The following is a 23,240-nucleotide window of genomic DNA, read 5'->3' as shown; positions in this document are numbered from 1 at the left end:
AGCCAACAGGGGGTGGGGGCACCCACGCATCCCCAGTGCTGCTTTTGCAGCACATCAAATCAGCTCTTTTCTAATGAGCTCTTCTTTTCTTTCCTCTTGTTTTAACATCGAATTTAGCTTTTCTCTCCGCATCGTGGCACAGGGTAAAGCCGAGTGAATGCAAATCCCGTGGTGGCAACCAGGACACAAAACACCAGGGCTGGAGGTGCCCAGAGGGGTCAGAGCAGGGAGGTGCTGTACTTCATGCTTCCCTCCCCCCAGCACGGAACTACAACAGGATAAAAAACAAAATACCTTCACAACAAAAAAACCCAAACAATGAAAGAATGTGAAACCCTTCCCTGTTGCCGGTAGGAGCATTCCAAAGCCAACAGCAGAGTGCAGCCCACAGCAGGAACACAAGGGTGGGGGGGTTGGAGGGCCCATGGGGCAGGGGGGGCTGTGGGGCACCCAGCAGCGCTCAGCCCTGGTTCACTGTTAGCAAAAATTTCCAACCTCCATCAGCAGACGTGGCTGCACGTGTCCCCTGTAACCCAAACAGTTTACATGTGGGCCGGGAGCATCCCTTGTAGGGAAGAGGCTCCCTGCTGGGGTTCTGGAGGGCTGTCTATAAACAGTTTATAAATAGAGCAGTACCTGGGGTGCTGGGATCTGCTGGGACGAGGGGGGTTCCTCTGGCTGCAGTGCTCCCATTGCATGGCGCAGGATGAGCCAGAAGCACCGACTGTTATTATTTGTACTTCTGGCTCGTTCCTTTTTTTCCTCCAGCTTCCTCAGTTCAGCCTGAGAAATTCCTTCCCCAGCTTGTTTCAATCAGCTTCGAGCCTTTTATGTTTCATCCAAAACATCCTGAACCCTTCATTAAACCCGAGTTCTTCCTACTGTAATGCTTTGAAAGTTGGGCAGCGACGGCCGCCCCGAGGCTCTGGGATGGGGACACCATGGAGATCTGTGGCCCTAAAATGGGGACACGGTGGGGCCCCATGGCTCTGGGATGGGGACAGAGCAGCTCCACTCTGACCCAACAAACCCACAGCACACACGGGGTGACTGGGGAACGACAGCAATTTCTGCAGAGGAGAAAGTGAAGCTCCCACAGAGGAAGAGCTGCAAACATGCACGAGGGAGATAAGCCCCCAGCAGCACTAAGGATGCCCACGGTGATGGGTTGAGGATCCCTTACACACCAACAGACAAGGCTGTGACCCTGAAACACACCAAGCAGCCCTCACACCCTCCCAGGACTAACCAGCCCACCTTTTCAAACTGCTGCATCTCATCCTCTATAGCATTCTTCATCCCACAGTAAAATTATTCCACCCATCTTAAAGTCCTGAGCAAGGATTAGGGGGCCCTGGGTCCCCTTGGAACCACAGGAGGCAGCACAGACACCACTCCTGTTTCAGCACAAAGATACACAGCCAGCAGCCCCCCCCAAACCTCCCATGGCTGCAGTGGTGCCTGGCTGACTTCAGAGCTTCAGCATGGGGAAGTGTTGGAGAACACACTGCTGAGAGAACCAACCCAGAGACCACTGCTGGGTTTTATTGACCACTGACGGGGATCAGACACTCATTTACAAAAGGAAGGTAACGTGGGCAGCAGCTCCAGCCCAGCTGTTCTGAGGGCTCTGCAGCCCACGCTGCTGCTGAGCTGTTGAGAGGGGGCACAGCACCACCCCCAGCACAGAACGTACCCAGCAGGATGCAGAGCTGGGTGACACCGAGGCACTCACAGCCTAGTTGCAGTTCTTGGGCAGGCGATAGACACCTCCGGAGTAGATGAGCTGCTGGTCCCGCACCTTCTTCTGCAGGAAGCCCTGCAGCTCCTGTATGTCGATCTCTGTGACCACAGGGCCCGTCATCACAAACATCTTCAGCATGCTGTGGATCCTCTCCAAGGACAGGCTCTCCAGGTTGGTCAGCATCGCCTGGATGTAGGTCCAGAACAGCTGCAAGGACACACAGCAAACCACCATCAGTACCACGCAGAAAAAGGGCTGCTGAGAGCCCGGCCTTTAAGTGGCACCCAGACACACCTGCAGCTCTTCCTCTTTCTGGTCAGCCTGCGAGGCCATGGCCGAGTCTCCCTCCTCATCGCTGTCTATCAGGACGACCTTCTCCCCCTGGTCCTTCTGCTCCTCCTCGATGACGGTGAAGGTGCCGGGTGGTTCCTCACGCAGCACTCCCTGCTGCAGCCACAGCGTCATCTTACGCTTCAGGGATGTCACGGGCACCTTGAGCACCTCGCTCAGCTCTGTCAGTGTCCATGTACCTGCACAGAGCACAGCTATCAGGGAGGGCTGCAGGACGCCTTGCCCACCCCCAGTACCAGGGCTTAACAGTGTTTTTCTGAGTGCTGCCTCCAGCTGCAGTAGATCCCAGCTCCAAGCAGGTCCTGCCCACCCGATGGAGCTCTTGGTCCCTATGGCAATGCGGCCTTCCCACCCAGCTCTGTGTGCCACACCACGTCACTCACTCTTGTTCTGGAAGTGCAGGATGATGGCAGCGTGCACAGGGGACACGGACAGGGAGAGCGTGCGGTCGGCCAGCTCCACATCCAGGCTCACCAGCCCCAGGTGGTACTTCCAGTTCAGGGTCCTCATGGCCTGGAAGAGGGAAGCAGCAGATCTTCCAGCCCTACAGCTGGTTGAACTCTATTCACCTCCAACAAAGACAAAGGCTGCTCCCACCTCACGAATCTCCATCCCACCATTATCTATTCCCTCAAAAGGAAACACCCTTGACACAAGTTGTTGCCCAGTACCAGGGTCCCTCTCCTGCCTGAAAACCTCTCCTCAAGAGAACACTTAGCTCTTTAACTCTGCAGGTGTAGCAGCAGCTACGCTGTAAGGGATGTTACAGGGACTCTGGATAGACCATGCAAACTCATGCTACGTAGCAGAGTTAGCAACACAGAACTCCTACAGAGGGTTAAGGAATCCTCACCTTCAATTTCTCGTATTTCTTGGAATAGGCTTCCATGGCTTCCTTGACCTGCTCTGGGAGCTCCAGCTTCTCCTCCTTCAGTGGTGGCCAGAACTCACTGGACAGGATAACAGCCACGAGGCTGAACGGCGGCCTCTCCTCCTCAGGGAGCTTCTCCTCCTCATCACGAATGTTGGCGTTGATGCGTCGCGAGTCAGCCATGTCCTGGAGAAGGCAGAGGACAATAAGAGCCCTTCAACACCCAGAAGGGTGTAGGCAGGAAAGGCACCAACTCTGCAGCACCCACCCCCAGCCAACAACCCAACCTGCTGGGCTTGAAGAACAGCCATCCCCAATGCACTTCTGCTGTCACCAGTCAGCCCCCTCAGCAGGATTCTCATAGCCCCATTCCCCTAACAGACCCTCTGTGGTCGCTCTTCATCACCAATGAGCAAAAACACCCAGAACTTGAATTTAAAAAGGCAAAAACCAAACAATAACAAAAGTCAGTTACCTTTAACATGACTTCACAATAGTGCATCTGAGCTTCGCCAAACCGCAGCTTGAGCAGCTCCACGTTGCGGATTTCCCTGGTGAGAGAAAGAAAGGATCAAATGTGGGTTCCAAGAGACACAGCCGGGTTGCAGCTGAGGTTTCCTAATGGTTCATGACTTTTTTTGTACTCTGTCACCTTCTGCTGACCCTCAGCAGCCCCTGCAGGTTGCTAGAAAATAGGGGATGGGGCTCAGGGTGTCTGTGCTTCCACTTCCCTATGTGCTGCTCTATTAGTGCCAAGCCAAAGGCAAGGCTGAGCAGCAGGTGAGCCCTCAACTTCTTGATGCCACCCACAGCTGCAGAGGAGATGGCTGCAGAAATGGGGTTAATATTTAGTAGGCCCAGGGCTGAAGCAGATCCCTGCGAGGTGATTTCAGCTGGGTCTCACCTCTCAGCACTGTAGTTGAACTGATGGAGCAGCCGGTCAGCCAGGAGCGTGCGGTACTCATTGATAAACAGGTCCTTGCTGCCATAGATGCTCACCAGTAGGCTGATGATGTCTGAGGACCGGCGCTTGGAGCTTGATTTCCCTATTGAAATGCAGCAGAGAGCAATGTGAGATGAGCAAAGCTCCAGCCCAGATCAGCACAACCAAACGAATGACTCGAGACTACAGCCAGCTGGGGGGAGACAGCGGGCTGCCTTGAACCTGCTCTACATTAACCTGGATCTGCATCAACTGGGTCAGGGACCCAGTCCCCTGGTTCTGAGATGTCATCGTCGCTCTCCTGGCCATTCTCCAGTGTCACTGGGTCAGCTTTCGAGAGCTCATTGGCCAGATCCCCAGAGCCCTCAGCATCCCCCGTGAGACCGGCCACGATCTGCCGCACGGTGTCCTCCCGTGTCCTGCCAAAAGATGAGAGAGATGGAGCCAATGGAGGGAAGGGGATGCACAGGGCTGCCCCGAGAGCCTCTTACCTCAGGTACTTCCTGATGGGCTCACAGGCGACCTCCAGGATAACCATGGAGGGGTCCAGCTCCCGCAGGGCTTTAATGGCCGAGATATATAAAGTGATGATGTCAGATGTGTTGACACCTATGAGAGGGGCAGGGGAGCAGTTGAGAGTCCCAGAGCACAGATATGGATACAAGAAAGGTTCTGCTAAATCTATGGAGCTTGAATAGGGCTTGCAGCCCTATTGGCTCATCCATGTGGAGAGAACAGATCTCTATGGTGTAAAACCCACCGGGATGCAGAAGTCGTATTTCCAGAGCACTTTTCAGGGAGCTGAGCAGCTGCTGCCTCAGGTTTGTCCTTTCCAGGCAGAACTTGAGGTCCTCCACAGCAGGCTTTGATTCCGGGAAATCTGCAGACCAAGCAGAGATTAGAAACAGTGCCAGGCTCCAAAGGGAGACAGTGCGGCACCAAGAGGTGAGCACAGATCCACCATTCAATCCAAGCCCAGCAGTGAGTGAACACACAGAGAGTGAGTGGGAGACACCGACCTCGAATGATGCTGAACAGCTCTTCGATCAACATGCCGGCGTAGATGCGGTAGAAGAACCTCTGGACGTGGCAGCGCCAGCGCTTCAGGGTGCTGCTGGCTTCTGCAGAGGGGCGAGCCAAGGGACCGTCCTGCAGGAACACTCTGCTGAGCCAGCCCAGCACCTTCTCGATCCACTGCAACAGCAGAGGGAGAGCACAGGGATGGAGGACAGCTCTGCAGGGTGGGATATTCCATCCTGCAGAATTCTACTGGTTTTCAATCTAGGGAATGGGAGCAAAGTGCCAACTGCAACATCCAGATATTCAGAATAATTGGGTTTACTTCCTGCTTAAGGTGGCAAATGTGTAACACCACCTGAGGCAGCACCTGAGTATTAAGAGTTATGAGGCGGCGTTATGTTTTGATAACCAGCTTTAGGTGTGGTGTGCTGCTGTTAATGCTCAGCTGTTTGACCATGGACTGGAGGAGTGCATGAGTTCTGCCCATAGAACCACAAGGCAGAAGAATGTGCTGCAGCACAGAGCACCCAAGCACCAGACCTGTACTGGGAAAGCTGAAAAGCAAAAGGGAAGTGTGATCGTTGATGCAAAGCACCTGGATGGTGAGGAGCACCTTTACCCAGCCATTCTCCCCAGGAGTTTGTCTCTGAGTGCCCCTTTACAGCAGGGCCAGAGAAGAAAGTGTTGCACAGCAACTGTAGGGAAGCCAACACCAAATCACCGCCTGTGTTTGCAGACAACACAAATGCCCAGCACGGCACACAGCGAGGAAACCAGGACAACAGCACGGAGCTGCCTGGTTCGCATGGCAACCTGACCTCACACTTTGTTCGTCAGTGCAGACCAACGTAAGGCCATGCATCAAGGAACAAAGAGCACAGAGTGAGTGTGCAGAGCACAGCCCGTGTCCCAGAGCACAGCCCGTGCCCCAGAGCAGCCGTAACCTTGAGAAGAGCTTTAAGGTCATACACAGCAAAGAGCTCGACACAAACTCAGTGCAAGGCAGCAGCGAGAGAACTGAGGAGGCGTGAGGAAGGACACTGGGCAAGACTCTCCCTGGAGTCTTCTCTACTCCAAGCTGAACAAGCCCAGTTCCCTCAACTGAGAGAGCAGACCCTCTAACATTAATCTCAAATGTAAAGTTTTAACCACTCCTCTTCTACCAGGGCTGGTGGAAGTCACAGTCCAGGACTGGGGAATTGAGGCAGAGTTGGGAATTTAGCAGCAGGAACAGGAGCAGCTCCACATCTCCATAGCCAGGGCCTCCCTTACCTCCTGGAACTCGTTCAGGAAGGAGTGCTCATAATCACCCCGGCAGCGTCGCTCCATCCTCTCCTTGATCATCCTGTGCAGGATGGTGGTCACAGCATCAGCACTCACCCTCTCCAGCAAATTGAGCTGGCGGCTGCAGACACAGAACCTCGAGTGAGTGAGCAGAAGCAAAAGCATGAAGAGAAAACTGAGCTAACAGAGCACACCTGCTGCCATGTGCTGTGCAGGTGCTCTTAATTTAAGCACTCTGATTGCAGGCAGCAATAACACATCACACAGCTGCCATCCTATCTTCAGAAACACTGTCATAGGGTTATAGAATCACAGAATCATTTGAGTTGGAAGGGACCTTAAAGGCCATTAGGTCCCACTCCCTGCAGTGCACAGGGACACCCACAGCTCCATCAGTGCTCAGAGCCCCAACACCTGCCCTTGGCTGTGCCATACGTACAGGATGTCATTGAGCTGCCGGAACCGCTCCATGGCCGTGGGGCACCAGCACTGCTCCCTCCTGCTGCCGCAGCCCGCACACACCGCGCTCTCCCCTCCGCTCTCCTCCGTGTCACTCTCCTGCTCGGCCTCACTCATGCTGCTCTCACACTCATTCATTCCCTCTTCTCCCTTCTTCCACTGCCGCATGTATATCCGGAAGGTGCGGCTGTAGAACTGCTGGATCATCTCCTGGAAGGGTTTGGTGGTGGAGAAGAACAGGATGGCTTTGAACATGGTGTACACCTTCTCCCGCAGCGTCTGAGCTCCCGTCCCCAGGAGCAGCCCGGCCTTGGTGCATCCCTCCAGGAGCTCCATGCTGCTCAGGTAGGGCTCCAGGCGGCACTTGAGGAGACAAAACGCATCCAGGAGGAGCACTGAGCACTGCTGCTCCTCCGCCGTGTTCTCATATTGACCGACGCAGTTCCAGAACTCGGGGGCGATGTGTGCCTGCAGGTCGGTCTGCAGCACCTCGAGGAACCACTCCTCCACCGCAGCGTGCAGCCCGTAACAGCGCAGCACCTCCAGGGCGGCCCGCAGCTCCGCATCCTGCAGTGGGCGAACCGGGTCACAGCGCCCCGCTGCCTGGGGAGCAGAGGGGATGAAAGGTTGAGCACGGAGCACACAGCCAGACCTTTATGCCCCCATCCCTGGGCACGGTGCGGGGCTGGCAGCCCATGGCAGGGGGGGGTGGGCTGTAAGGATTCTCCCAACCCGACCATTCTGACTCTAGGCAGACACGTACCAGGGGGGACCCTCGACGTGTGGGCTGTGCCCATCCCACAGACCCAAAGCTACTGGATTAAAATCAGTTCTGTTGCTTGTATATGTTAACTACATTACATATTTAACGAGGGCTGCTCTGAAAGTGATGCCTCCTATTTTATTGTACTGGCCCACAGTGTCAGAGGGGGATGTGGGTAGGACGGCAGCCGAGGCTGAACCTCCCACCAATACACTACTGCTATGTGACGTACGGCAGCAAGGGGCAGTCTGACATGGAAGCGAATGGAGCACACGTCTCTCGTTCATCACAGTGCCGGCCAATTTGCTCTATTTACGCTCCCATCTCTTTGTATCTATCGCAGCTCCTACAGAACACAACAGGAGGCATCACTTTCGGAGCGGACCAGCACCACCTCTATGCCCTCGGACAAGCCGCATCCCGCACACGGCAGCGATGTGCCGGGGGGGGCTCAGCCCAACCACCCGCACAACGGCCACCGTTACCCCCATTACCCGCTGCTGGGGCCGCACCGTGACCCACACCCCCCCATCCCGTCCCGTCTATCCCCCCATCCCTTTGCCCCCTCTCCCCGCTCACCAGCCCCAGCGCTGCGGGCGGTACCAGGGCGGCACTGAGTGCGCTCCACGCCGCCGACAGCCCCGCACCCGCCGCCTCCATGTCCCGCAGGAAGGGGCGGAGCGCGGAGCCGCCGTTGGGGCCGCACGATGAGCGGAACCGGGGAAACGCTGCAGGGCTACAACGCTGCGCTGCTGGAGGGTGGGTGAGCGGGGACGGGAGGGGGGCAGCGAGCAGCCGGTGCTCACACGGTGATGGTGGTGGTGGTGGGTCCGAGCAGGGCTGGCCGAGCTCCGAGCACGGCGGGATGAGCTGAGCGAGAGGATCCGGGAGGAGGAGGCGGAGAGAGAACGGCTGCAGAGCCGCATCGCGGCGCTCACAGAGCGCTTGGCCCGAAGCTCCGAGCGAACGGCGCGGAACCTGGCTGCAAAACGGCAGCTGGAAAACAGCATCGCTGAGAGCGAGGCGGCTTATGGCAAGGTACGGCCATAGGGAACCCCATACACCAGGGGGAGACAGAGCGGGGAGGAGTTGGTGCAGACATTTGAGGTCAGGAATGGAGCTCTGAGCACTGATGGAGCTCAGGGTGTCCATGAGCACTGCAGGGAGTGGGACCTGATGGCCTTTAAGGCCCCTTCCAGTTCAAACGATCCCACGGTTCTGTGCCTGCTCCATTCAGCTGAGCTCAGCTCTTCATTCAAGCCCCACTCAGCACTTGAAGAAATAAAAGTTTCTCCAGGTGGTCGCCTACATTTTCCTTTCTCACATGTGTCTTTTGAAGTGCTGTAAGCACGGCATCCTCCTCACCCAGCCGGACCTGCACTAAACATGGGAAGTGCTGGGGGTTGGGAGGCAACCAGCTGCCACAATTCACTCATTAGTAATAAATATAAGTATATAAATAAATATTTGTGGAATATTTATCATCCAGCACTAAAAGAGAAGTTGGTTCAGCTGCCATACCCTGTGTAAACCCTGATGGACCCTCTGCATCTCCCACATTAGCTGCTAATGACTGTAAAGAGTCAAGACTTCCATCAGCACACACCCCAATGCAGCACACGAGGGGCACAGCCCAGCTGCCGCACTCAGCCAACACACCTCATAGGGCTGTGATGACACACAGGGATGTCAGACCCACCAGGACACTGTTTGGAAGGGAAGGTGATGTGAGGAAGCACTCCAGGACCCAAAGGTTGGGGAGAACTTGTGTGAGAATGGAACAGCTTGGAAGCGGTGTTGTAAAGTTACACCACAAACAGCACAGGTTGGAAAAGAAACCTTCCCTGAGATACAAACCACGACCCCCTGTCCTACAAACAAAGCCGTGTTTATTGAAATTAGGGGACAGAGTCACAGCAGGTGAGAAGCCAAGGGGTGAGGAGAGGAAACATGGTCATCCTGCAGACTGAAATGAGGAGCAGAGTCCCCTCCTGTGCATTCAGGTCTCTGTGTGATGGTGCTCCTTGCCCTTCCCCGGCCCAGGGGAGACTCAGGACTCACCCTAATACACGCACCATGCTCTGATATGGGGGAAAGACAGCAGGATCCCTCTGCAGGGCTCCTCACCTCTCCCCTGACCATTTCATACCCCTGTGAGGCCATAGGAATGAGTATAAGCTATCACTGGGACTGAAACAGCCATGTTCTGTTACAGGTGCCCACTGTAAACAGGTGAGCTGCACAGGCAGTGAGATCTAAGCCTGGTGTTGCCTTGATCTCCTGGGCACAACAGATGGGAGTGTGAGATGGTATAAAATATGTGCTAAAAACAGAAGAAAATGAATGAAAGGAGTGAGATTTAGTCTGATTTAAGGTCATTGTGGGGTTACTTATCAAAGCAAGAGACCTGAAGCATGCAGGTTTAGTAGTGGAAAACACTGAGTCTGCTGCCTGCAATTTTAATACTGCTCCAAGAAGCCCAAGTAGGAAGTAAACTTAAATGCACAACCTGCTGCAGGAAAGTCTCTGCTTTATGTTCCAGGGCAGAGAAATGGCTCAAGGTTTTTGTGATTCAGAATATGGGCATAACCAGAGAAATTCCTGCCCAGCCATCCCTGCAGTGAGACAAGACACCTCAACTCCCAGTGCTGTATTGCTCAGAGGGTGGAGGATCCCTCCTGCTGCAGGGTACATCAGCTGAGCTCAGAGAGAACTGTTTAGTTGATACAAAATACATAAGCTGTTTTTATTTCCTTCTTTCCCAGATTCTGGAGAGTTCTCAGACATTGCTAGATGCCCTGAAGGGAGACATCAGGAATGCTAGCAAAGCCAGGGAGCCTTCGAGCACCTCAAAGCAAACACCTGGACAAAAGCATTCCTAAAGCTGCTCTTCAGCCTGGCCAGGCCCCTTGGTGGGGGGCAGCTGCTGTTCTGGTGCAAGGATGTCACCATTAATAAAAGCGTGTTGCAGAATTATCTTTTCCTTTCAGAAGCATTTTGGTATTAGAGAGCTGCTGGGTGCAGCAGAGCACCAGGGGCCTGTCCCAGCTAGGGGAGGAGAGGGCACAAAGCTCCTTCAGTGGGATCAGCACCCCCAGCAGCACTGCAGTTGGCTGAACGCAGCAGAGCAGCCTGTGGGATATTGGTCAGCATCCCTCATTGACTCACAGCAGAACAAAGCCAGGACAGGCAGCTCTGTGTTCACCACTTACACATCTGTTATGCTGCAGCTCAGGAGCCGGGGCTGCCATAAGCTCACAGCTCAAGTTTTCCACTGTCCAAGATGTAAAAAGGTATAAAGAACATTTTCAGATCATAGATCAGTGTCAGCTCAGACAGACATTGTCTATCTATCATACACAAGCCAATAAAACCCAAACATCACCAAAAGATGGCAGCCTGGTCCTTCTGACAGAGCCACGCGTGGGGGACCACCCCTTTCACAAAGCCCAGAGAGGCCGTGTCTGTTCCAACCGCATCTCTTTTAATCCCAGAAGTACAAATCACATTAGCAGCAGTGTTCGGTCTTTTCCAGAGTGCAATTTTGACCCTGAGTGTGTACAGTCGTAGAAAATTTAAATGGAAGAGTCGAGGAGATTCCTTTGTATATTGGCTGCATCAAACAATTCCAACAGAACTATAAAAATACTAGAAAAAATAAATCATATTCCTTGTTCAAGTTCTGCAGAAGGAAGGAGTGAAATGATCCTCCTGTGCTTTGCATAGGGAAATAGAGTGAGCAAGGCAAGAAGCAAGTCTCCCCACCACCCAAGACACATCAGTCTCAGGCCTGGCCCCATTAGATGCCAAAACAGAACAAAGAGGAATGGGCAAACAAGCACAATTAGAGTTAGTGGAGCCTGCAGAGCACAAGTAGTTACAGAGAGATCAAAGCTATGGCCAACGTTTGGGAACCCTCACAAGGCTCCAGTTGGACTGGGTGCTTCCTGCTGTCAGTGCAAAAGTGACACCTAAAACTGAAGGCATTTATTCCCCTCCCCATCACCCACACAGTGCATTCAGGTTCCTTCACAAGAGCTTAACTGGCACGTAAATTCCATGACAGTTGGTGAAATGAGACCCAAAAACACAACGAGAACAACCCACGAATCCTCAGTTCTTCCAACCACTGCAGCCTGGCTGTCAGAACCATGCAGTGAGCCCAGCCACCTGCCCACAGCTTCCATCACTGGGGCCTCTGGTGAGAGAAGTGTTACAAATGCTGTCCAGGCCCCACTCAGCACTTGGATGAGCAGAGTCATTAGCACTGAGAGCATCTACACCTATCCTGGGGTTACACATTGCTTTAAGATACCTGTCTTATCAACAGCTGATCTTGAACAAGGAATATGCAAGGCCACAGGGAGAATAAACCATATGCATTAAAAAAAACAGTTGTTTAGGTCCCAGAACCCAGTGCAAATATTCTCCAAAGATGCCCAATGGCATCTAGTCCACCCTTGGCATCAGGATGCTGTGAAGACTGTGATGAGGGAGGGACCCAGGCGGTGGTTTCTGTGATGCACTGCCAGGCTCTGCCCAGCAGCTGCTGCTGCAGGCTCAGAGATGGAGCAATCAGAAGTACAGAGCTGGCTCACTGCTGAAGTCGGAGAGTCCGCCCTTCTCAGCTGGGGTGAGCTGTGGAGGAAGCAGAATTGAAATGGAATCATCACCAGATCAAAAGCAAACGAGGACCCATGGCTCTGGGCAGTGAGGGCTGTGGTGGCACCTTGCCTGTGGCTAATGAGTACATTAATTCCCCTCCAGAAGTGCCGTGCAGCACAGAGGGCCAGCTGCCTTATGACTGCCTTACGTACACACAAGGCAGGGCAGCTGGTGGCAGTGGGAGTTTGCATTAACCTTCTCTCAGTGCTCAGGAAACATGTTCTGGAGAACGCAGACCCTGTTCCCCCCACTGTCCAGAAGGAGAGAACCCCAGGACAAAGCCAGAAACTGCTCTGAATCCTCACCATGACTTGGTTCCCATCAGCTTCCTTCAGGAGGGGTCCCTTGGCAGGCATCTCCTCATACTTCTGCTCCTGCCACTCGCTGAACTTCACAGAGTGCTTTGGGGTGTAGCTGGATAGATCTGCTGCAAGGACAAAGCTGGCGTGAATGTCTCTCAACACCCCAATGGGAAGAGGGGTCATAATTCTGGCAGGAACAAGATGGGAGCTGCCCACCTGCAGGATGGGCAAGGAACCTGTGCCTGCTGCAGGTACAAGCCTATGCCATGCTCTCCAGTGGCTGTCAGTTTCCCTGCCCAGAGCTGCTAGCAGACACTGCAGCATCACCAACCCTCTCAGCATAAAGGGTACTTTTAAATTCTACATTTTTCAGTTTCACTGCATCTCATGCAAGAGAGGCCTGGGAGTCCCCCGATCTGGTTTCAAACTCTGTCCCCACTAAAACCAATTCTGCTGTCATATCACCTCTGCTAACATTTCCAGCTGCCTGGGACTCATAACAGCTGTAGGCAACACAGACAGGGTCAGACACCACCAATAACCCTGCAGTCCCTGCCCTCACCCACCTGGGCTAGCTGCATTGGGATGCAAAATGCTGTTAGGGCGTGGAATGTGAAAGGGACGAGATTTGTCCTCTGTTTCAGAAGCGCGTCCTTCCTCCTCCTCCTCCTCTTCCTCCTCTTCCGCCAGTGAGCTCTCGGATGGATACTCAAACATGGTCTGCAAACTTGTCTCATTGAAAGAGATCTTCATCTAGACAACAGCAAAGGAGAATCGTTAGAAAGCAGCATGAGAAACTATCGCTCCCAATGTTTGAACCGGCAGAGCACCTCCACCCCAAAGCTCCACCATCCCATAAGGAAGGCACTGTGTCCTCCCACACCTTTCCCCACGTGCCCTGCTGAATCTCACTGTGCCAAGAGGAACCACAGAGGCTGACAGCCAAACAGATGGGACAGTCAGGAGCCCCAGAGGTGTGGAGTACAAGACCAACCCTTGCTCTAAGAGCCTCCTCATGACCTCAGCAATGGTGAAAACTTCATCACACCTGAATAAAAGCAGAAGACACAACTTGCCCAGAGCAAAAAGGCCAAACCCAGACACAGTAACTCCAGATGTAGTCTCTCCAGGTTCAAAGCTGTCCTAATCATTACCTACAGCTCTGAAGATCTGGTTACAATCAATTCACCTTTCCTGGGCAGGTGGAGCTGAAATTCAGCCTGCTGACACTAACAAAAACAGAGGTCAAGGAAAAGCGTTTAAGCTCTTTGTAAGTACACCAAGAAAATAAACACCAAGGAGCAGAGAAGAACTGCTGATGCCAGCACACAACACAGACAAACAAGGAGGATAAGCCTGCCAGGAATACGTTAAAGCCAAAAATAGGGGAGTATCGAGCCAATGCAGATCAGGGCTCAGGACCAGCTGCCTAAAAGGGTGTTTTGATCCCCTTACTTCTAACTGCATTTAAAACTGAACTAATAGGGTTACGAACAGAATTAAGGGGCAGGATCGGCCTTGCTTAATTCTGTAGGTTCTCTTCTCATCCCATGCAATCAGTAGGAAGGAGATGCAATACAGCTGCTCTGTGTGCCACACTTTCCTTTGCACACAAAGTACACCCCAGGCTGAGGAGCAGCCCTAAGGTGCTCCTAAGGTGAAGAGCAGGTGGTCCTAAGCAGCCTTGCAGCAGCACGGGCTGATCCCATTTCAGAGAAGGGGGCTGCAGTGAGACGTCCCTGTGCTGGAGCACTCAAGGGCTGCTCCCCAGGCTTCACCCCACTGCTGACCTACATGCTCCCTGGCCCGAGGCAGCAGCGATGGCTCACAATGTGTCTCTGTGTGGGGCCAAGCGATGCTGCCAGGCTGGGGGCTGTGGGATGGAGCTGCTGAGCCATCCAAGCCTGGGAGATGGAGCTCAGTGTTTTCACTGTTGCAGCCCAACCCCACAGCAAGGCCCCAGCAGGAGCAGCACAAGCAGCACCCAGAGACAGTGGGACTGAATCCGAGCAGTGCCAGCCCCACACCACGCCAGCCAGTCTGCGTGGATACCCCACTCCTACACACCACGGAAGGGCCCTGCTGCCATAGAGCTCTCAAGGACGCACCCCAGCAAAGCAAACAGCGGAGGAACAGCTTATTGTGAGACTGGGAAGCAGCTGGGAATAACAAACTGGAAACTCGGTCACAGCAGCCCTGGCTTTGCAGGAACATAAAAGCGCTGGGTTTGTTTCTTTAGGAGAAAAACACGTCCCAAGAGCCAGCCCTGTTCAGGGGAGGAAAACTGCAGCCTTCAGCTGGGGGTGTTTGCAGGGATTTAGCAGTATTTGCTCAGTGGAATGCTTCATGCAGAGCTGTGTCACATAACCAGAGTCCAACCCCAGCCGTGCACCTACACAGGAACACTCACAGCAATTGGAGCCACAACGGGAAGAATAAAGCTGTTTTTGGGGGAACACTGTGCTGTTGAACCACTGGGTTCTCGTTGCCATAGCAAAAATCATTTATTTATTTGCTAGGATTTGAGCAGTAATGAGTAATAGAGTACTCAGGAAAGAGAAGCCAGGGTAAACATCGCCCAGCAAGCCCAATGCTGGTAGTTGTACACGGCTTAGGAACACAAATAGGGAAAAGAGAAGTCTGTTTTGTTTCGAGAGATGCTGTCAGGACCAGCCTGCACAGACAAGAAACAAGGAAGGCCTCAGCTCCCATAGTCAGGGTGAGAAGCCTGAAAGTCTCTGCAGTGAAGGGCAGAGCACAGCACTGATGGCAGCTCCCAGCACAAGGATATCAGAGCAAACCACAGAGCTCCCGGAGCTGAGGATGCAGATCAATCTCTGCATTGTGGCTTTTCTCCACCCATCAGCACCACGCTTGGCTGGCATGGCAGAGCCAAAGCAACAGCAGAGCTGCTCCTCTCAGATACTCATTCCCTCTAACCATTCTCCTCCCCGAGCAATGTAATCCTGCAATGACAAAATGAGGGACTGTGCTGCCTCCTGCATCCCCAGGGCACGTGTGGGCTGCCAGCACACTGCTGGGTGTGATTGAGAGCAGCTGGTTCAGCAGCTTTTCACGCCTGGTCAGCCAAATGCCTCCTCCTTTCTCAGCAGCAGCGGGAGGGTTTGGGCTGATACCTGCAGGGAGCACAGACAGTGAGCAGGATTGGACTGAAACCTCAATCAAGCATGAATAAATCAGTATTCTGAAGGAAAATCAACCCGTGCTTCCACACAGCCTTACACTGAGCTTTGCTACATCTCTTTCACTGCAGTGGAAGTCAAGGGATTTGGTCAGTGAGACAAAGACAAGAGCCAATAGCCCAAGACATCACGTTAGAGACCTGAGAACTGCAGCACAGTCAGCTGGGGGCCCTGGGAAGCCTGCTGCTGCATAGCATCCCTTGGAGATCCATGGGGATAGCATGGGCAGCTGAGCAGGCACCAAACCCTGGGCACATTGGGTGGTCATAATGCAGAACAGCCTCCAAGCTCTGTGCTGCCATGTAGCAAGCTCTGCAGTAGCCTCAACACATTAACAAGGCACTGGCTTTCTAGAGAAGACAAGGAGCATCTGTACATCTAAAGCCTTTCCTTGGAACAAGAAGGAGGGGTTTTTCCTTGGAATTCCCTAGGGATGGAGTAGACAAGACACAGCTCCTCTATCACATTAACCCCATGCTGCTCTGGCTGCCTTGGTGTGCTCAGAAATGACAGATGGCATTTTTCTGTCACTGTACAGCTCTGTTGGCTGCTCCACCTTCCATTCACTTGATCGTGCTTTTCTGAGATGTGTTTTCCAACAGCAACACTCGGTTTTACTCAATGACCAGCCGCAGAACTGAGTCACTGAACAGAGCCAGAAACACCACGGGTTTAGAGCAAAGCACATCAGGGCAGCACTGTGCTGCTGGCAAAGGGGGGGACTGCCTCCAGGACTGCATCCCAGCTCCCAACCACCGGGCAAAACAAGAAAGTCTCCATTTACAAGGCAACCCACAAAGGCAGCCCTGTGTAATCAATATGCTGAAGCACATGGTAGACAGGAGCAATGCATGGAGATTCGAAATATTAAACTCCTCACACAAGACATGGGGAAGTTTCAAATTCCTGCTGAGAAAGAACAGGGCAGGGACATTCCCAGAGCATCACAGGGCACACAGCTCTGTTTTAACTCTTCCTTTCACCATGGCAGCCAAGGAGAGCTCCCAGTGCCCAACTGGCCACAAGTGGTGCAGCACAAAGTGGTGATTCACCAAAGGAGCCCTTCATCCCTTTGCACATCTGCACGTAGAGCCACAGCCTTCCATGGCTCAACAAGGGATCCATGCATTGCTCAGCCCATAGGGGTCAGCCAACTCTCCCTGCATGGGATGCATCTGAATGCACAAAGAGAGCAGGCAAAGCCACGGTGCAATCAGTGCCAGGGCCTGGCGCCTTCACTAACAGCACTGGATCTTCCCAGGATGCTCACAAAGTCTCTCAACATGACAGACCCTCCAGTGTGACTTCCTGCACAAAGCACTCCAAATCTCTCACATTCCAGGGCCAGACTGAGCCCTGGGCACATCCCACCAGCTTCTGATTTGCTTAAGAGCTTTTTTACTGTAGCTCTTGTGCCCCATTTGTCACACATGAGATGGGCAGAAGTGAAGTGCAGGAGCAGCTCAGCACAGGGTGAGGCTGTGGAGAACCCCAGATTGCAACAGCCCTCCCACTGCTGAGATGAACATGACTCATGTGCTCCATCGGTACTGGGCTGGTGCGACAGAAGCAGAGTTTGGAGGCGCTGATAGGCAGCAAGTAAACAGAAAACAACATATCCACGCACCAACACGCTCAGTCCATCCTGCTGGGTGCTTTAAGCTCTAAGCACTGCTGTCTGCAGCCTTCAGCCATCTAAAGCACGGGCCAAAAGCAGCAGTTAGAATGGGGTGGTTCTGCTCGCACCGATCTCTGCTGGGGAGGGCCCCACACTGAGCACAGACATGCAGAAACTCCGAGCAGAAATCACTGCTGACCTCACCTACCAAAAATCCAACACATTCCTTCAGACACATCCTACAGCCCCTCCTTAAAGGCAGCACACACAGTGCCACCAGCACAGCACAGGCACGGGAAATGGAGAATGGTAAGGCACAAGGCTCTAAAAAAGGTAAATAAATCCAGTCTTTGACCTGAGAGCTCCAAAACAGAGATGGGAGGGAATCTTCATCAGGTTTTTGCACTAACAGGCAAACCCAATTGTGCCATACCTTGCAAGCAGCAGCTCACTCCTGGGCATCCCACTGGGCCCAGCAGCCGGCCGTCCTTCTCCAGAGCTCACTGCAACACTCCAGCCACATCACACAGAACCTCAGATCCCTACCACAGCCCCAGGTGAGTTCCTTTGGCAGGTAACCAGGGATTGCTTCCTGTCGACTCACCAAAGCCAAATTTTATCCTCAGAGATCCAAAAGATCCACACCCTGCAGCAAGACCTTTCCTTCCACCTGGGGCTATTGACAGGCTGACGTCTCCTCATTTCCGCTGCCATAAGAGAGGATGGAGATGAGCACTGAGCAGAGGTCACAGCCACGCTCTGCATCCTCTCCCCAGTGCCCCATTTAGAACAAGGGTCAGTAGGTCTCCTCCCATCCCTGTGCACGTATCCTGTCCTCACTGCCCGAGCTGACAGCTCAGCCAGCCTCTTCCGCAGCCACTGCACTGCTGCACCTGCACTGATGGTGGTAGCACACCGAGAGGTCTCTTGGAATGGCCATCACAGCTCTGTGATTGCCTGTCTCACCTCAGCAGCTCAATCTGCCTTTATTCAAGAGCTGGGACAGCTTTTCCATCCCTCTTGTGCTTCCCCCTGCCTGCCCCCCCAGATGGAGCAGACAGCCCCACAAACAGTCACTGCACTCAGAGCTGTGGGGATGGGTGGCTCAGTGGCTCAGTGGCCCAATGGGGACAGCACACAAATGTTTGCTCCTGCCCAGCTCAGACCAAAACCAAAAAGCCCAGCCCAGCTACAAAACACAACTTATGTTTTTGGCCAGTTGCCTTGACGACACACAGCAATCTCTTGGGAAGAGACCAAGGAATGCGCTCTCATGCAAGCTCCTTCCTTTTCAGGCATCACCACTCAGCCTCGTTATCCAGAGTAAAAGCCACAAACATCCTCTAGGTTAAGAGTAAACAGAACTCTTTCCATCTGCTACAGCATCCCACAGATACCAGATAGAGCCACACCATGCCCTGTGCAGGGAAAGGAGCGGGCACAAAACCCAGCCATGGCTCCAACGTCACCCAAACCCAACACCCAGCAGACACAGCAGCTGCCAAAGAGCCACACGTGGTACCTCGGGCTGGGAAACAGCTCGGGATGTTTCTCTCCCAAAGTCCTGCCTGGAGCGGGTCCAAGCGGATCAGAGCACTCAGAGCATTCAGACTGCCCCAGGGAGCACATGGCACAACACAGACCCAGGACTCAGGCAGTGACACGGTCCCTTTGTTGCCTGTCGCTATGGCAAGCTGAACAATTCACGCCTACATCTCAGCACAGCAGCTCTGCCAATGTGCCTCCATCACATCCCAAAGAGTTCCATCAACTCTCAGTTTAGGAAACTGGGAGCAATGGGTGAACCCTGCAGCTCTGAGAGCTGAGCGGCAGCTGCTGCCCCATGGAACAGACAGGTGGCACAATCCCATCAGGGGGGTTAAGTCAGCGCTCATCTCTTTCTGCCTAATAGAGACCTAATCCCTGAGCCTCTATCAATAGGGCCCTAATCCGGGGAAGGCAGCAGCGTGGCACTGCACAATGCCAGCGAGCACACAGCACAGTGAGGGATGAGGGGCAGCCACAGCCATTCACCCACACAGCTCCTCTCCATCTCCTGCCTCCCCCAACCAGCTCACTTTCCATCTCCGTATCTCCAAGTAGAGATCACAGGGAAGTTTTGTGGTTACCACGGAGCGCATCCCACCTCCCTGCCCAGCAGTTCACACCAAGAGCAGTGAGGAGCTCCTTTGTGCCCCCCACTCAGAGCAGTGCCCCAGGCCATTACCTTCTTGCGGCGGGATCCTGTCTTGCTCATGCAGGACCTCTCGAGGGCCAGGTACCCACCGATCACCTCGATCTCGTTCACTGTGGGGTAGCGCTTCTTGTGGGTCGCTCCCACCTGGGGCCCATCGGCATTCTCTACAGCTTTGCTTCTTCCTTTGCTTTCCTCATCCTCCTCCTCTTCCTCCCGCTGTGGCCTCCCACCAGCCTCACTGAGACCCTGTGGCCCCGAGGTGCCGGGCTTCCTTTTGGGCACCACGGTGAAGGTGTTCCCTCCCCTCTGGTGGAGCCCAGGGGAGTGCGGTCTGTAGAGGGGCACGGAGGAAATGTCCATGTCCAGCTCAGATCCAGCTCCTCCGGGCTGATCCAAGTTCTCCGTCCTCGCAGCCCTCGTGGAGAGCTCCCCGTCCGGCTCCACAATGTCATCGATGTAAGTCACAGGTACCAACGGATCCAGAGGCGCCGGCGGGGAAGCGATCGGCTCTTCCTGCTCCACAGCGGAAACCCGCGGGGGCTCCTTCTGCACCTTCTGCTGTGGGGATGGCGGCGGCCCCGTCCTGTTGCTCTGGGCTGCAGGCAGAGCTGTGCCACCATCCCGGCGGGGCACGAAGAGGAAGGAGTTGCGTGAATTCAGGCGCAGCTTGGCCAAGGCCTGAGCCTGCAGGTCGTGAGCGGGGATGGCAGCCAGGTCAGGCTTGGGGGCCGGGTGGATCTCAAAGGAGCCCCCAGCCCGGGGGGCGGATGCGGAGAGCGGCTGGGTGGCACTGGGGGCCAGACTGGCACTGGGTGGGGGTGATGCAGCCACTTCCACCTCCTCCGGCTTTGGCCTCCTGGCGTTGGCAGCGCTGGTGGATGGCACTGGCAGCACTTTGGGCGGCACGCTCCGGGTGGTGGGCTCGGGGACACGGCTGGGAGGGGGGGGCTCGGGGACACGGCTGGGAGGGGGGAGGCCCCGGGGGGTCACGGTGAAGGAGTTGGAGCCGATCTTGTGGAGGAAGCAGTTGGCCTGGGGAGCTGCCGCTTTGGGTGCACCCATCGGGGCAGGGGGAGAGATGGGGACCGCCGGTGGGGTCGCAGCCCTGGGAGACGCCGGGACCGCCTGGGGACCCGCGGGCTGGGGGGCGGCCGCACGGGGGGCAGCCGGCTGGGGGCGGACCGGTACCGGCTGAGGGGTCGCAGCACGGGGGGAGGCCGGGGCGGCTTTCGGGACCGAGGGGCGGGGGGAGGTCGGCGCCGCCTTGGGGGGAGCCGAGGAGTGGGGGGAGCCCGGAGCCGCCGGAGCGGGAGCGGCCCCGGCCCGGGGGGTGGCGGCGGTCCCGGCCGGCACTTCCCCGCCCCGGCGGCGGCGGCCCCGCGGTCGCTGCCCGAACTTCTCCAGCAGCCGGCTGACGGTGCCCGGCTCCGCGGCCTCGGGAGGCTCCGGCGCTTCGGCCGCCTCGTAGACGAGCACCTGGTCGGCGCGGATCTCGGCGACGGCGGCTCCTCGACGGGCCAGCAGCTCCCGCAGCGGGTCGGCTCGGCGCGGGGGGGACGAGGCCGGGGGCTCCCGGCGGCGCCCGGACAGCGCTTCCCCGTCGGCGAAGCAGGCGGCGGCGTCGGGCTGCGACTCGATGATGAGGATGTTGTCGGCTCGGATGGTGCGGATGCCCGGCACGGCGCTGTACAGCTCCAGCAGCTGCTGCAGCGGCCGCGCCGTCTCGGGGCCGTGTCCGGGCAGCCCCTGCCGCAGCCGCCGCCGTTCGTTCTCCAGCCGCATGAACGGGTTCTCGCGGAGCGGGCCCAAGCTCTCGGCCACCACCAGCCGCTCTCCCGTCCCCGCCGGGCCCCGAGTCACCGCAGCCGCGGGCTCCGTTTCTCCGGCGGCCGCCCCGGCCAGCTTGGCCCGCTTCCTCTCCAGGATCTCCCTCTTCCATGCGGGCTGTGCCCGCGGTCCGGCCCCGAGCGGCGGCTCCGCGCTGCTCATGGCGGCGGCTCTCAGGGCACTGCCGAGCAGCGGCCGCCGCGTCCTCCTCCTCCTCCTCCTCCTCCTCCTCCTCCTCCTCCCGCCGCACCTGAGCCGGGCCCTGCGCAGCGCCGCCCCCGGGCCGTCCTGCGGGAGGGGCGGAACGGACGGCCCCGAGGGCGGAGGGCAGCGGGGCGGCACCGCCCGGTTCCGCCTTCATCGCATCGTGCGGGTCTGGGGCAGGTTGGGTGGTAGGAAAAGTCCTTGTAAGAAAAGTGGAGGTGCAGCAGAACAGACTGAGGGGGGTGTTGCAGGAGCACGGAGATGTGGCACTGCGGGATGTGGCTGTTGGGCAGGTGCAGGAGTGCAGGAAAACAATTCTCGTGCTGTTTCACTGCTCTGCCATCCCTGCTCCTCTCAAAGGCATTGAGCAGAGCATCGCCAGCGCTGTGTTTCCAGACAGCGCCTGTTATCAGCTGCCTCCACGTTTCATTGGGAAGTCCGTGCGAGCAGGAAGCAATCAGGAGCTCAGGGCTTTCCATGCCTTAGATAACAGTGTTTGTGTGCTGCAATCCCCAGCCTGCGGGGCACGGAGGGGATCGGCACGCGGTGACGTGAACAACCTTTGCCCAGCACCGCTCGGTCCCGGCCCGCTCGGGTGTTATGGAGCCGCACCCAGCACGGCATGGAGCTTCACCCTGCAGATACAGCCCTGCTTACTGGAAGGAGCTGCATCCTGCTGATAAGGCTCCTACCTTTGCACTACTGAGCCAAAACGGAGCCATTTACACACCTCCAGCCGTACCTGGAAGCGAGCGGCTGCTGGAACTTTATTGCCGACATTGCTATTGTGCTTTAAAGGGTACAACGTCCACCTCCTCTGCGTGTGCAAGCCCGACTCGATGGAAGGGAGCAGCTCTTTGCAGTTAAGCTTTAATAACTCAAGGCCTGTTTAAAGTTTGCACACTCGGTGCAAACCTTCACTGAGTCCCACGGCAGTGCCCAGGGTTGGGCACCGGGACAGGGCAGCGGGCGGTGACGTTTCCCCGCCTGGGGTGACTCATGGCTCAGGCACTCACAGAGCCAACAATGTGCCTTTGTGCTGCTGGATCGCAGTGGATTTCTCTTTCGTGGTCTTGTCTCGTTGGGTTTTCAGCCCGTGTAAAGCCCACAAATCCTGTAATAATGAATCCCACGGTTGGTCTGCACCTGGTACAAAGGAAACGTCTCCCTTTGGACCGAAGCTGACATCTGGTGGTTTTGCTGCGTCCCTTCCTGCCTTGATGGAAAAAATGCAGCCATTATTCAGTTCCTCCCCTGCCAGCCCGGACTGTGGGGCCTTCTATCATAGTTCCCATCAACTGCCTTTGTTCCAGCCGAGCCTGAAACAGCGTGAGGGACTGGAAAGTGAAACTTGGCCAACTATTGAACGCCCTGGAGCTGATCCCCATCGCTGCATTTACACCCATGGGTTCCACCAGAGCAGCAGCTGAGCGCTCTTACTAAGAGGTTCCCGGGGATCCCATTCAGCTCTCGTATCCTGGCACCAAAACAAACACTCAGTGACAAAACCCAGGTGTGCCAATGGCAGGGGATGGGAGCGGGACTGTGTGATGGCAAAGTGCCACCGTGCAGCAGGGCACGAGCTTATGGCAGCACAGCAGCACAGCAGCACGGCTGTGCAGGGATGCAGTGCGTGTACAACACGTCAGTGCCAGCCCACACCCAGCAGCTGGCACTGATAGGATGCACGGGGACAAGCCCAGGTGCAGCCAGGTGTGGAGGGAGCAGGAAGGGAGCTGGGCCAGCAGGACTCAGCCATGCATGACTTTCCCCTCCTTGCTCTTTGTTA

General features: G+C 55.6%; 3 protein-coding genes across 5 annotated transcripts; 1 reads left to right on the top strand and 2 right to left on the bottom strand.

Moving 5' to 3' along the window:
• Nucleotides 1-1,511: 1,511 nt before the first annotated feature.
• On the bottom strand, nucleotides 1,512-8,116 carry ANAPC2 (anaphase promoting complex subunit 2). Its single transcript, XM_015878665.2, has 13 exons — nucleotides 8,015-8,116; nucleotides 6,653-7,275; nucleotides 6,202-6,334; nucleotides 4,929-5,103; nucleotides 4,670-4,789; nucleotides 4,401-4,518; nucleotides 4,147-4,328; nucleotides 3,871-4,012; nucleotides 3,442-3,517; nucleotides 2,949-3,152; nucleotides 2,479-2,608; nucleotides 2,039-2,274; nucleotides 1,512-1,951 (listed from the first exon to the last, which is right to left on the bottom strand). Exons 1-13 carry the CDS (start codon nucleotides 8,093-8,095, stop codon nucleotides 1,739-1,741), a joined length of 2,433 nt encoding a protein of 810 aa, XP_015734151.1. The 5' UTR covers nucleotides 8,096-8,116; the 3' UTR covers nucleotides 1,512-1,738.
• Nucleotides 8,097-10,411, top strand: SSNA1 (SS nuclear autoantigen 1). Of its 2 annotated transcripts, XM_032448030.1 has the most exons (4): nucleotides 8,097-8,194; nucleotides 8,274-8,473; nucleotides 9,978-10,123; nucleotides 10,201-10,309. In XM_032448030.1, exons 1-4 carry the CDS (start codon nucleotides 8,143-8,145, stop codon nucleotides 10,226-10,228), a joined length of 426 nt encoding a protein of 141 aa, XP_032303921.1. In that variant the 5' UTR covers nucleotides 8,097-8,142; the 3' UTR covers nucleotides 10,229-10,309. The 2 variants fall into 2 exon arrangements, with proteins under 2 accessions (XP_032303921.1, XP_015734171.1); XM_015878685.1 differs by lacking the exon at nucleotides 9,978-10,123 and having other exon boundaries at nucleotides 10,201-10,411.
• TPRN (taperin) lies at nucleotides 9,308-21,577 on the bottom strand. 2 transcript variants are annotated; one of them, XM_015878666.2, is made up of 4 exons: nucleotides 19,451-21,577; nucleotides 12,969-13,155; nucleotides 12,406-12,527; nucleotides 9,308-12,073 (listed from the first exon to the last, which is right to left on the bottom strand). In XM_015878666.2, exons 1-4 carry the CDS (start codon nucleotides 21,407-21,409, stop codon nucleotides 12,011-12,013), a joined length of 2,331 nt encoding a protein of 776 aa, XP_015734152.1. In that variant the 5' UTR covers nucleotides 21,410-21,577; the 3' UTR covers nucleotides 9,308-12,010. The 2 variants fall into 2 exon arrangements, with proteins under 2 accessions (XP_015734152.1, XP_015734153.1); XM_015878667.2 differs by having other exon boundaries at nucleotides 12,406-12,524; nucleotides 19,451-21,498.
• Nucleotides 21,578-23,240: the final 1,663 nt, after the last annotated feature.

This window comes from Coturnix japonica, chromosome 17, assembly GCF_001577835.2.
Source record: "Coturnix japonica isolate 7356 chromosome 17, Coturnix japonica 2.1, whole genome shotgun sequence".
Lineage (NCBI taxonomy): Eukaryota > Metazoa > Chordata > Aves > Galliformes > Phasianidae > Coturnix > Coturnix japonica.
Note: the sequence above shows the minus strand (reverse complement) of the source record. Positions and strands in the feature narration are given on the sequence as shown.

Excerpts from the sequence above, each read along its gene's own strand:
- TPRN (XM_015878666.2), bottom strand. The coding sequence starts at position 21,409 with ATGAGCAGCGCGGAGCCGCCGCTCGGGGCCGGACCGCGGGCACAGCCC. Across the intron at positions 13,156-19,450 it reads CAGGATCCCGCCGCAAGAAG|ATGAAGATCTCTTTCAATGA; the intron begins GTAATGGCCTGG and ends GCTGTTGTCTAG. Across the intron at positions 12,528-12,968 it reads TCCCAATGCAGCTAGCCCAG|CAGATCTATCCAGCTACACC; the intron begins GTGGGTGAGGGC and ends TTGTCCTTGCAG.
- ANAPC2 (XM_015878665.2), bottom strand. The coding sequence starts at position 8,095 with ATGGAGGCGGCGGGTGCGGGGCTGTCGGCGGCGTGGAGCGCACTCAGT. Across the intron at positions 2,609-2,948 it reads AGAAATACGAGAAATTGAAG|GCCATGAGGACCCTGAACTG; the intron begins GTGAGGATTCCT and ends TCCCTCTTCCAG. Across the intron at positions 1,952-2,038 it reads AGAAAGAGGAAGAGCTGCAG|CTGTTCTGGACCTACATCCA; the intron begins GTGTGTCTGGGT and ends GTGTCCTTGCAG.
- SSNA1 (XM_032448030.1), top strand. The coding sequence starts at position 8,143 with ATGAGCGGAACCGGGGAAACGCTGCAGGGCTACAACGCTGCGCTGCTG. Across the intron at positions 8,195-8,273 it reads CAACGCTGCGCTGCTGGAGG|GGCTGGCCGAGCTCCGAGCA; the intron begins GTGGGTGAGCGG and ends GGGTCCGAGCAG. Across the intron at positions 10,124-10,200 it reads AGGATCCCTCCTGCTGCAGG|ATTCTGGAGAGTTCTCAGAC; the intron begins GTACATCAGCTG and ends CTTCTTTCCCAG.